The sequence below is a fragment of the Pelecanus crispus genome, chromosome 2 (assembly GCF_030463565.1).
Source record: "Pelecanus crispus isolate bPelCri1 chromosome 2, bPelCri1.pri, whole genome shotgun sequence".
Taxonomy (NCBI): Eukaryota; Metazoa; Chordata; class Aves; order Pelecaniformes; family Pelecanidae; genus Pelecanus; species Pelecanus crispus.
The window spans coordinates 23,056,460-23,069,003 of record NC_134644.1 but is presented as its reverse complement, the minus strand read 5'-3'; the positions used below and the strand labels follow the sequence as shown (position 1 = coordinate 23,069,003).

Genomic DNA, 12,544 nt, shown 5'->3' with positions numbered 1-12,544 from the left:
GGCTGCTGATTGTACTTCTGTGGCAGCACAGCCTCAGGGCTTCACACTTTCAGAAGACGTATAATACTGCTCCAACACCAGTGAAATGAGACAAATTGGTAGCCTCCGCAGCCTGTCAGACTGGAATTGGTTCACATGTTAATGATGTGATTTTCGTATTGCTAGCCTGGATGGCTAAGTAAAGACTAAAGCTGTTTGGAAAAGACTTTATATTCTAGAGAAAACAGTATATTTTAATCAAATAACACTTCTGTCTGTGCTTCCACTTTTCCAGTCTCGCAGGCCTTTATTATTTTTACACTACCAGCATTTTTTTTCCCTCTTTCTTTTTTTCACCAAACTTGGCCTTGGATCACAGACAGCTCAACCTAGGCTAAGGCTTACAAGTGGAGTTTACTATATGATTTTGTCAATGAAGTTGGCCAGTCAAATCTAGTCCTCCTTTTTTGTACAAAAGATAAACACAGTTATCGAGTACTTGCATCTAATTATTCTAAAGATGTTTGATTCCAGTTGTTTGGGTGATGACAGTGGTTAGGCAGGAAACAATTTTAAGATGCTAAACCTTGAAAGACTGGGTTTTGGTTTGGGGGGGATTTTTTAAATTGTTTTTGTAATAATCTGATCCTATACGCTTGTTGCATATGACTCCCAATCTGATCATTAACTTTGAATATGATGCAATGCTACTTCTACCTCTCTGAGCTCTGAAAACCTAATCAAACCATTCCTTCATAATATTGTATCTGTTACCTAGGTTTATTCTCAAGTACTTTCCTTACTGAAGCACATCCTTAGTAAGGAAGGTGTGGAAATGTTAGTGAATGCTGTATGTTCCTTTGCACTGATGGGTTGCAATACCTTGTTTTACCTCCTGGAAAGAGAATTTTTTTTAAGAATTGTTTATGGAAAAGGAATTATTTTTCAACTATTTTGCATTTATAGTTTTTTCTCTTTGTATGTTACATTTACAAGCAATCTATCTTTTTAATATTTGTGATGCTCATAAGTAAAAATATGTATGTACATAGACAAACTGGATGTGTAGTAACTGCGCTGAAAGAGTTTTTGTTTCTGTTTTTAAGGATATTTTGGTTTCTAATCTAATATCTGTTTTATTACCTAAAACCCAGAAAGGGACGCTTTCAGACATGTAATATCAGCTTCGTTTACCACTTGTGTTTTCAATACTTTTTGTCATATTTTTCTGTTTTCACTTGGATTTTTTTTGTTTGATTTGACAATCAGATTAGATTTCCTTTAAAAGATATTGTGTAGTATCTCTGAAATTTAAGCTACTTCTAAAATACAAAGTCTGATCTAAAAATGGGATTAATCTCATAAAATGTGATCTGAATTGAGGTTTCACAGTAGTAAAGAGCAAACCTGAAAAGCCCTGCTGGGGTGCCAAGTGATCTCAGAGGCACTCAACTCAATGGACACCATATTTCTTTTTAGAATTGCACCTGTGAGCAAAGACTAGGCAACTTTTTTCCCTAAGAAACACCTATAAGGATGCTTAGATCTACATTATTTATCTGTCAGGAGATTCCTGTAACCATTGTGCATCGTCTATTCTGAAAACAAGGTTCCTTGGGACTAGGAATGAGGGGAAGAGTAAGTATTAGTTTTTAATCTAATGGTTGAATATTCCAAGAAGATGGGTAAAACCTGAGATTTGATTCCTGTTCTTAAAGGCCATTTTAATTTATCAAATGCCTATTTTGATTAAAAAGCCGGAAGAGTCTCACCTTGGAAATATTTAACTGTTCTGTACTTCTGTTTCCTGACCCTTAAGTTATAATTTCACTGGCTTATTATACTATTGTTTCTAATCAATATTTGAGATCTGTGGACGGTTTCTTTCTGTGCAAGAAAGCATAAATAAAAATGTTTGAAAAAAGATTGCATTTAAATTATACAGTGCAAGACAATTAGAAAAATTACTCATTCTATCAGACATTCAGAATAATGAAAGCTTTAAACGTACTGGAACACATACTTGTTGTTCATGAAAGACACCTCTCTTGAAATTGGTTTTCCCTTTCTAGTTGAAGCATGCTGGCAAGTGTAGAAACTAGTGAATTTTCTTGCAACAGACAGACTTTATCTATGCAAATGAAGAGATTATATATAAACAGTATACTAGATTGCGGTAAATAAACTTTTATTGCAGTTGCAAACAGCAACATGAATGCTAATTAAATGGAGTTTATAGACTGTTATTGCACAACAGCATATGGCCAATCCAAGAAAAACAGAGCAGAGACTCAGCTACGTAGTGAACTGAGGGTGCAGTGTGGAGTAGCATGCATTTTGACAGCAGCACTTTATGAGCACTTATGAACAGCACCTAATCTTCTGTTTCTGAAGTCTCAGAGCAAGAAGGATGTAAGAAATATCTGTCTTCTACATGCTCTTCATGTTCTGCCTGATACTTTGGTGTGCACTGTTTGTATTGCTAACTGGTAAGAAAGGCAGGTAAAAGCCCTTACTACAACTTTAACCTTGTTTATTTAGGGGGGGAAAAAAAAAGAAAAATTATCTGGTATACTTACACTGGAAAGTTCCTAGTAAAAGCCCTTTTGGTTTACACTAGTAGCTGAACAAACACTGCAGTCAAACTAGCGCTTCTTCCAGAAGGAACTACACAGCAAATGAAGCTGGAATTGCTGAATGGGTGACCAGCCTCATCTGGCCACTTTGCTGCTTTAGGACATTGCTGCCTCAGCAAAAAGGATGGCTACATGGCTATTTCACTGGTTGGAGAACTATTGCACTCAACATACGAGTGAGAACCAAGAATTAATCTTGTTTTAAATTAGCATACTGGATTTGAAACAGCAGGAGTTCAGGAGTTGATTCATGAACAATAGTTTGGCTGCAAACAGCTAAAATTTCAGTCCTGACTATCTCACTGTGTTTACTGTCATTGTTTCCTTTATGCTGGGTGACATATATAGCAAAACTGAATAAAACAGTATTGTTTTTGGTAAAAGCATGCAGCAGAGAATTTTCTCAAAGAAAACAACCTCACAGTGGACCAAACTGCAAATCCCTGAGCAGTTAATCATGAGATTCACACTGATAATTAATTCTTCTGACATTGGCCATATTATGTATGCAAGTAGCCTTTCACCAATGTATTATTCTGTTGTTAGGAGACTTACTCTAATACACAGTGTTGGCTTTTTTCATGTGTGTTTGATCTATTCTAAATGTTTTGTGTCAGCCTGTAGAAACGCAAACATGTTTTTCGCTATGTGTTGAATAGTAGATGAGCATTTGGAAGATATCAAAATATTTACTGCAGTAAATATTGAATTAGTTTGGTATAAAGTGTTTTGGAATACTTGCATGAAGTAAGAATTGCGTTAGTGTTTATAAGCCATACTGAAATACGTCCCATGCAAAAGAAAACTTATTGTTTGGGATTCTGGCATCCAGTTAAAAACTAGTGCAGATCACTTTGTAACTCATGAAAGATTCGATGAAGCTCATGAAGCTACTTACAAGAATGATTTGCAGGACTCCTTTTGGCATCTTTATATTCAGCTCATTCACAAATCTAGGAAAACTAGGGCTTAAGTAATAGAGGGACATGAATTGTTCTCTTTTTTGATGCTTCTGTTTCAGGTGGGCATGAAAAATTGCATTGCAGTCAGTAGGACTAGCAGTGAGGGCTGGCCCTCAGGGTTGCATCCAAATTTACTTTTCTTAGCCACTAGAACATGACTAAATTGTCCCCCAATTTCTCTAGCCAAATCTGGATGTCAGCAAATGAACGGGTGATCCTGCCGAGAGATGGCTCAGCTAGGAAGCCAGCAAGATTAAAGATTAATTTGGAAAATACCATATGACTTCAGCAACCTTCACATATGTCTTTATGTAACTCTAAAACTAAGTTAATTCAACATAATATCAATGTCAAGCATCACTTAAGCAAGCTATGCTTTAACATTGTCTCTGACTAGTTATTTTGGGGGTCTGAAACACATCCATCTCACTAAAACCACGTTGTTAGAAGATGAGATACTTTGGTGATGTAATTTCTCTGCTTTTGTGAGCTCTACAGTGATTAAGTCATGGGGAAACATAGATTAACGTATGTTGCTGTGAAAGCTGCAACAATGGATTTAGAAGACATTTATTTTTGTGGTATGGTAATCTGAGTATCAACTTTAATGTATCTTATTTTACAGCTTCTTTTTTAATGTTGGCATTGGTTAATATGACACTCAAAACTAATTTTCGTATCCTCATTGACTCCTCATGCAGAAACAGGAACTAGTCTAGCAATAAATGGCTTCAATATTCTTGTTCTTATAATAACTCCTGGTTCAGGACTTCATGAGCTGTGAGTGAGTAAACAGATGCACACTGACGATATTTAAAAAAAAAAGAAACAAAACAACTGGGTGAAATTGATTTGAATATTGCCCAAACAAAGGCTGTAAAATCTCACCCTGAATTTATTTTGTTCTTAGGAAAAATCATTTAATGTACAGAAAAATTATTAATTACCAAAGACAATGATCTGCTTCTATTCTTGAGGAGGAAATTTTTTAAGGCTTTGCTCATTATCACTATCTGAAATGTATTTTTCTTCCCGTTGTGCTAGAATGAAAGAAAAATGCTCTACATATATTTCTTTGTAGAATTAGGGCTCTGGCTAACAGGCTGCTTCTTTAGTACTTGTTGCCATGGAGCTGCCTCTGCCTATTGAATTCACCTGGGCGGACTTCGGATGGCACACTGAAGTTGATTCAGTCTGTCACTAACACGTGTTTTCAGTGACCACAGAATTTCATAAGGGCCATAAAGGAAAAGCAAGTCCTCTTCAGTTTTCCTATTAAGGGATTGTTTTAAGTAAAATTAAAGGTTCATTTTTTCATCGGATGCCTTGTGAGATCATTGATGGCCTGACATTCCCCCCCTTGGAAGAACAATGCTTCGTCATTATTGCTCTTTGCTGCTTTTTTCAGAAATATCCATTCAGAAAACAAATTTGAGTGGATGTGGATGTGTCTCGCTGTGGCTTTCACCAGGAGCAGCAGCTCCTGCGGTACTCAGCAGGGGTAGTGCAGCATTGTTTGATTTTTAATATCCTGGGTGTCACAGGCTGGGACACCAATACATTAGCTGTGGGTTTTTAATAGATACATCATTTTTAAAGTTGATCCTTTCCCATTATTTTTATCAGTGTAATTCCATCATGAAAAAAAAGGTATTATGTCTATTTCAAGCTATTTTTCCTACAAAATAGACCAGGGCAAATTTAAACGGAAATTTGTTTTCTTAGCATCTAATGATATAAAGAAACCATCCAGATTTGAGAAACATGTCATAGGAAGTACTTGAGAGTGTATTTTAAAATACATGGTTTCAAAATAATATTAAAGTACATATTTAGTTACAAAATGTAGAGTAAATCTGATTCGTGCTTGCCGCAGTTTTCTTCCTTGCACTTGACTAGGGACAAAATGCTGCTATTAGGCTCCTGGCATTTTTTTCTACAGAAGTCATATGGGATAACATTGCAATGTTACAATAAAAAACTATCACCTCGGCACAAACTTGGTTCTTAGATTTTCGAAGGACACTTCAAGGACAGTTATCTTAAAATGTAGGGCAGCACAGAATCAGAGGGGAAGATGGTGAAGTCATGAACTGTTTCATGTTTCAGGTTTTAGGTGGACAAATGTTTCTCAAAATTTTACTCTGGAAATAGATAAGATGGTTTTGATGGCAATTAATTGACTGGCTAATACAGAATTTACATCATGGTATTAATGTGACAGCTGATATCTTATTTTTCAGAATCATTTTTCTTATGAAGCTTGAGGGCTGCTAAAGCATTATTGAAAAATGCTTTCTTACAAAATGAGAACTCCAATTTTGGGAAAGATTGGGGGGCAGTTGAGTAAAAGAGGCTTGGCAGTAAGGGATAGAAAGGAGGAACAAACGAAAGCTTGAAGACTTGTCTTTCCTTGCCCTCCTTTTGCTGCATAAGCTCAAAGTACTTACCAAAAATTACTTTTCAGAAGCCAAACTGATGTTATTCTGCAGTAATGTTTTAAAAACTGACCGTGGTTGCAGTTTGGTGTTTATAGTTAAGCTGCCCTAAGGGCTGGTGTGCTGCCAGGAAGGAATTCCTGCAACCCCGCTCTAAGCTACGTATTCCTGCTGTCCCCCCCCCTTCCCCTTTCACGCTGGCAGTTGCACTTACCGGCCGGCCTTCATGGTAAGATGGCTCCGGGAGATAAAGCAGCAGAGAATTAACCCTATGGAAAGGTAATTAATTTTCTGCTACCTTTTGCTTTTAATTCTTGAATGAAGTCCCTCAGAGAAACACAAGTGGTGTGCAATGGAGGATCAAGTTAGCGCAGCCAAGGCGAGGAGGGAGGGAAATGACTTCTGACAAGTGCTTGCTGTTAAAATTGACTTGATGGTAATGTGGAGCTGTGCCATCAGCGATCTGTGCTTCAGATCTGTGCACGTATAAATTGGCAAAGAATCTGTAAACTCTTAGGCGTATTAACTCTGCCAACAACCTTGGTAATGACGAGTTAACTGTCAACCATGTTGATGGTTTTGCAATCCTCGTACAGATTAGCGGTTGTCATTGTCTTTTCTTACACCATTTATTGTGAATGAAGTTTTGCTTCAGTGCCACAAATAAGTGGTTGTCGGGTGGAAAAAAGATATGTCTTCCCTAAAGCAGAAAAGCCCAAGCTGAGCACAGGGCTTAATGAAGGGTAGAGGAAAGGCCAACCTCAAGGAGCTGAGAAGAGCTCAGATGCCGTCCTTGGACACAGGCCGCATGGTCTATTAAAAGCTGTCTCTCATGTCAGTAACTCACATGGGCTGAGCATATTTGTGGGTGAGTGCTATAAAGCCTTTTTGTGCTCTTGTGATTCAAGCATTTAATAATAAGAGAGCAATAACGCTATAAATAGGAACACCATAGTTGGTAAGGACTGGGGATACAAAGGAGATATGTGGTCTCAGTTACGACAGGAGTGCAAAGAGAAAGGAAAGAAAATACCAACTTAAACCAGCAACTTGTGCAGAAGTGCTTAATCAAACATGAACTTTGTATACAACCCATCGACGACAAAACTGCCTTTCACAAAGTGAACAGCTTGCGAGCAGGAGCGTGCCTTTTTTGGTCACGTTTTGCAAAGGGCTGAAAATATGTGCTTAGTAGGTGTTGTGGCTTTTGCAAGTATTGTGAGCCTTCATGTGCATTTGGAGCATTTTTGCCGGTGTTTGTATCTTGCTCATATCTTCCATCATGTAGAAACCTTGCTCCTTCCAATCCTGCCTGCACTCCCCTCCCCCCCCAATGTATCATAACAATATCAATCAAGTTTTTGCTGCATGGCACCTATATCTTACAGAATAAAGCATAATAAACAAGAACTAGAAGAACAGATCGGTTCATTAAATCCAGCCAGGCAGTGTTGTGCTCTGATACAGACTGATAATAGATTCATAAGTGAGCCTGTCTGGAGTGGTTTTGTTCAGACTTGTCGCATGAAAGATAAAGTACAATAATAAGAGGAGTCTCTTTAGTTTGCACTTGTGACAGCCAGCTTCCAGTTTATCACTGGAGAAGAAGATGAACTATGTCTGTTCGGCAATATTAAATCCAGGTAACCGAGTGAAAACTTGTTTTCACAATATTGAATTTCTAGCTACAATGTATTTTAAGCAGGAGGTAGCACAGAGTAATAGATGGCCAGCAATTCTTTTTAAGTGATATTCCTAAAGAAATTTGCTGTATCAGGGCTTTAAACATATGCTCAATTAGAAGCATTTTAGTAGTTTCATAAGAGTCATTGTAAGCTCACCGGCCTGTATTTATGCAAGTTTTTAATGATCTCCCTTGGGCCTAAGTTATTAGCTTTTAGCTGCATTTACACAAATTATCAGCCAACCATCCTAGACCTATTTTTGCACATTCAGGATTTGGTTATAGACTAAATCAATCCTGTACTCACTCTATGTGTGTGCAAAGGTTAGGACATGGTGCTGACACCATATTCTTATATTGATGATAAAGGACAATTAAACATGCAAAGTAATACAGTGCTCCTTGCTCTAAAAGAATATCTAATCTCTCATACAACAAAAAAAAGCTGGGTTTTTTTGCACCCAAATCAGGTTATCTTCTTTGTCAGCCTAAGGTTTTGGGTTTGGTTTTTTTTAAAACAAAACAAAACAAAACAAAACAAAACAAAACAAAACAAAACAAAACAAAACAAAACAAAACAAAACAGCTTATCTTTTCTTTTGGTCTTCTAACATTTACATGTTTAGAAAAATCAAAATAAGCATGCACAACACCTCTTCATTGCAGATAAAAGTGTAAAAAATGCAGCAGAGTGGTTTTCTGCTGAGAAGTGGTTAGGCATAGCAGGTTGTTTTCCCCTTGAGAAAGAACGAGCAATTTGGAATCTCTGCATATTGTTTTTACACATTGACCCTTATCCTGGAGCAGATGTGGCCAAAAACAGCATGCAGAGAGGTGACTGCATGCGTATGTGTTCAGCTGAAGGATTTTCACCGCACATTTCAAGGTTAGAGAACTCTGTTCAACTGCTAAACAAAAGGAGTGAAACAGAGTAAGATACTTATGATTATTTTTCTAGGCTAATCTTCTAGCCACTCATTACATCAAGGCAACAAATTATAATTGCTACTAAAAAACAGTTAGGTAGAATATTTTTTGTTGGGAAGAAAAACGAAATAAACTTCCTAGAAATTTGGAGGTGATTTTTGTGTGTGTGTGGTTTGTTGTGGTTTTTTTTTAGAGAAAACTGTACAACATGACTATGTATGTTTAATTATTTTTTTTAAAGTCAGTGAGTTTCCTTTTGTTTATTTGTGCCTTAAAAAATGTGTTCCTGAGTCCCTGCTTTCTATAGCCCTTGTATATGTGTATATAAACAAGCAAAATCATTACCTTTATCTTTTTGTAAAGGAAAAAAGACAAAGTAATCTTAAAAGATATAAGACTTAGCAAAGAAGAAACGAAATTCATTTGATATATTCAAGCTCTAATTTATGAGGGAGTAGAAATACCCTTTCAACACAGATACATAATTTATGGTTTTAGAAACTGTAATGCTTCCAAAATGATCTCTACTACTCTTAAAGAACAATGGTATACTTGAAAAAAAATGCTGTGTTATTTATATACTCTTTACAAAGTGAAAAATTCAGAGGGCAATATGAAGGACCACTGTTACATGATTAAATAACTTCCACTCCTTTCTCTGTGTGAGAGAGAACAGGCAATCTCTGATGGCTGCCTGAAAATTTACCAAGTAAATGTACTGAATCACGGTGGATCAAGGGCCTTTCACAGAGAATGGTTTGAAACAGAAGGATAAATGGTTCCAAAGTAAAGGTGTTAGAAGTCAAAGCCAACATCTTTTGATAACAACACCCCACTTAGCAATTATTACCAGGAATACTGTGTTTAGGTTATTTTGTAAATCTTTATTTATGTATTATCCTTCCTTAATTATTATGATGGTCACAAAAAATAATTCAATTAAAACAATCTAATTTGGAAGTGATAAAGAAGTAATGACATCAAGGTCTATATTAGAAGGTGAAATATGCTTTCTTCCCACCAAATGTGTAAAGAGAAAAAATCTTTTTGGTTATAGCCACTGAAAGAATATCTGGAAGCAGTCCAGGCTCTAGCATCTTTATAGTTTCAAGATTGAACAATTTGAATGAAATGTAAGCACATAAACAATATTCTTTTCACTTAAAATTAAGGTTCTATTTTGCCATAGACAACAATTTGGACAAAATTCTAGAAATTTTTTTGAAGAATACTATGAGAACTTTTCAAAATTAAATGCAAAAGTTCTTGGACAAGTGAAAGTTCTCAAGCTCCTTCACACCTCAGAGCACTTCCACTTGCAGGGAAAGCTGATTTCTTCACAAAAAATGTGTAGTTCCTGCAGGATATTTTTAATATTCATATGAGAAAATCCATAGGGGTAAGCTAATTCAGAGAGGAAATTTATTAGCTGTTATGAAAAATGAGGTAAAGCAACCACTCAGCTGGGAGAAAGCTTGAAAATACTTCTTGAAGTTGAACTGGCTTTTGTGCTGGTTTTGGTTCGCTGGCTTCTTTTCCTGTTTGTGACTATTAATAATGCTCTTAGCAATGGTTGTGATTTTAAGTATAGGACGTTAGGCCACACGGAGTTTTTGTACTGATTTTTCACCGCTTACAATCAACTGATAAGAGATTTCACAAACGATCACACAAGTTTCTCTCTTACGCTGCGTGGAGCACAGCTAGGCCCAATCCAAAGATGACAACAAGAGGTGACACGTCTTCCTCTACAAAATCTTCTCTGACTACAAGTATCAGTCCATTCTGTGCTGGTGTGGTCAGAGGGTTTAGTCTCTGTCGGGACAGTCTTACAGTTGGGTGTTGTTTCCAGGAAATGAACGATAGATCGTCTCAGGGGTGGAAGGTGATTTTCCCGGCTCATGTTTTGAACAGGTCTTTCAAAAACCTCCTGTGGGGTACCTGATAACACGATTGAAATTGTGCTGCTATAGGTTATATAAAATTAGGCAGCGGGCTTCATCTCACCTGTGATCTAGGAATTGCTCATCCCGTGTTGATACGCACACAGGAATCTCCCAGAAGCACGGGAAGAAGCCGTATCAAGACAGACCTATGGAACTTTCTCTTTGGAAAGCGCAGGCTTGATCACTAAAACCAGCCATACCCCAAGACTCGGGCTTCGATACGGGTCGCGACATGTGACGCCGAACGGGCAGGGCCGAGCAGCACTGCAGGGCTGAGGGGGGGGTGTGCCCCGCCACCCCCCGCTCCCCCGGGCGCACCGGGCTGGGCTGGCAGCGGGGCTGAGGGGCAGCGGGGCTGAGGGGCAGCGGGGGCCGCGGGGCTGAGGGGCAGCGGGGCTGAGGGGCAGCGGGGCTGAGGGGCCGCGGGGCTGAGGGGCCGCGGGGCTGAGGGGCAGCGGGGCTGAGGGGCCGCGGGGCTGAGGGGCAGCGGGGCTGAGGGGCAGCGGGGCTGAGGGGCCGCGGGGCTGAGGGGCAGCGGGGCTGAGGGGCAGCGGGGGCCGCGGGGCCGAGGGGCAGCGGGGCTGAGGGGCCGCGGGGCTGAGGGGCAGCGGGGCTGAGGGGCAGCGGGGCTGAGGGGCCGCGGGGCTGAGGGGCAGCGGGGCTGAGGGGCAGCGGGGCCGCGGGGCTGAGGGGCAGCGGGGCTGAGGGGCCGCGGGGCTGAGGGGCCGCGGGGCTGAGGGGCAGCGGGGCCGCGGGGCTGAGGGGCAGCGGGGCTGAGGGGCCGCGGGGCTGAGGGGCAGCGGGGCTGAGGGGCAGCGGGGCTGAGGGGCCGCGGGGCTGAGGGGCAGCGGGGCTGAGGGGCCGCGGGGCTGAGGGGCAGCGGGGCTGAGGGGCCGCGGGGCTGAGGGGCAGCGGGGCCGCGGGGCTGAGGGGCCGCGGGGCTGAGGGGCCGCGGGGCCGCGGGGCTGAGGGGCCGCGGGGCTGAGGGGCCGCGGCGCGCCTCTCCCACCGCTCCTGCCCAAACTGCGCCCGGGAGCCGGCACCCCGCAAGTTCTCTGACCGGCAAATAACTCACGGCTGACGGCAGCCGACCCAGCCCGCCGCACACCCACCCGCACACCCTCCCGCGGCCCGGCCGGGGGGCGGCGACAAGCAGGGCCTGACCCCCCCAGCCCCCGCCGCACCCCCAGCCCCAACTTTCTTGCTCGCCCCTCGGCCGCGGGCGCGCAGCCCCCCGCCCCGCCCCGCCCCGCCCCGCCCCGCCCGGCGGGGAGGCACCGCCCAGCGCCCGCCGCCCGGTAGCCGGCGGGAGGAGATGCCGGCTGTCACTTTCCCTCTTCCCCTCGCACCGCCCCCTGCCCTCCCCCCGCGCCCGGCGGCGGCGGTGCCCCGTCCTCCGGCGCCGCGCCGCAGCAGGCTCCCCGCCGGCAGCAGGCAGGGCAGGGCAGGGCAGGGCAGGGCAGGGCAGGGCAGGGTCGCCGCCCGCCCGCCCCCTCCCCCGACATGGCCGGGCGCTGAGGGGCGCCCGCCGCCCCGGCTCGGCTCGGCACGGCACGGCACGGCACGGCACGGCACGGCACGGCACGGCTCGGCTCGGCTCTGCCCTGCCCCGTCTCGGCGCCCAGCCGCCCGCTCTCCTCGCCAATGGTCCAGAGCGACATGTCCAAATCGCCTCCCAGCCCGGCGCAGGAGGTGCAGATGGAGCTGCTGGACAACCCCCTGCCCGCGGCGGCGGCAGCGCAGGTACCGCGGGGGCGGCAGGGCTCGGCCGGCGGCCCGGGGCTGCGGCGGGGCGGGGGGCGGCGGGGCCGGGCTCGGAGCGCTTCGCCCTGGGGCGGGGGGCCGCAGGCTGGGAGAGGCGGAGAGGGGGAGACCGGGCTGCCGAGCTCCGCGTCCTTCAACTTCGGCTGCTCGCCGTCAGAAAAGTTTGACGGCTCTCCCAAGACGCCTGAAACCCCTGTCCTCCCCCCTA

General features: G+C 43.2%; 1 protein-coding gene across 2 annotated transcripts in view; it reads left to right on the top strand.

Annotated features, from left to right (window-relative positions):
* Positions 1-12,216: 12,216 nt before the first annotated feature.
* CACNB2 (calcium voltage-gated channel auxiliary subunit beta 2) overlaps positions 12,217-12,544 on the top strand; it is a 257,342-nt gene continuing 257,014 nt past the window's right edge. For both annotated transcript variants that reach the window (XM_075706432.1, XM_075706431.1), the window contains exon 1: positions 12,217-12,315. In XM_075706432.1, the coding sequence (XP_075562547.1) occupies positions 12,217-12,315 (99 nt within the window). The remainder of the gene's footprint in view (positions 12,316-12,544) is intronic.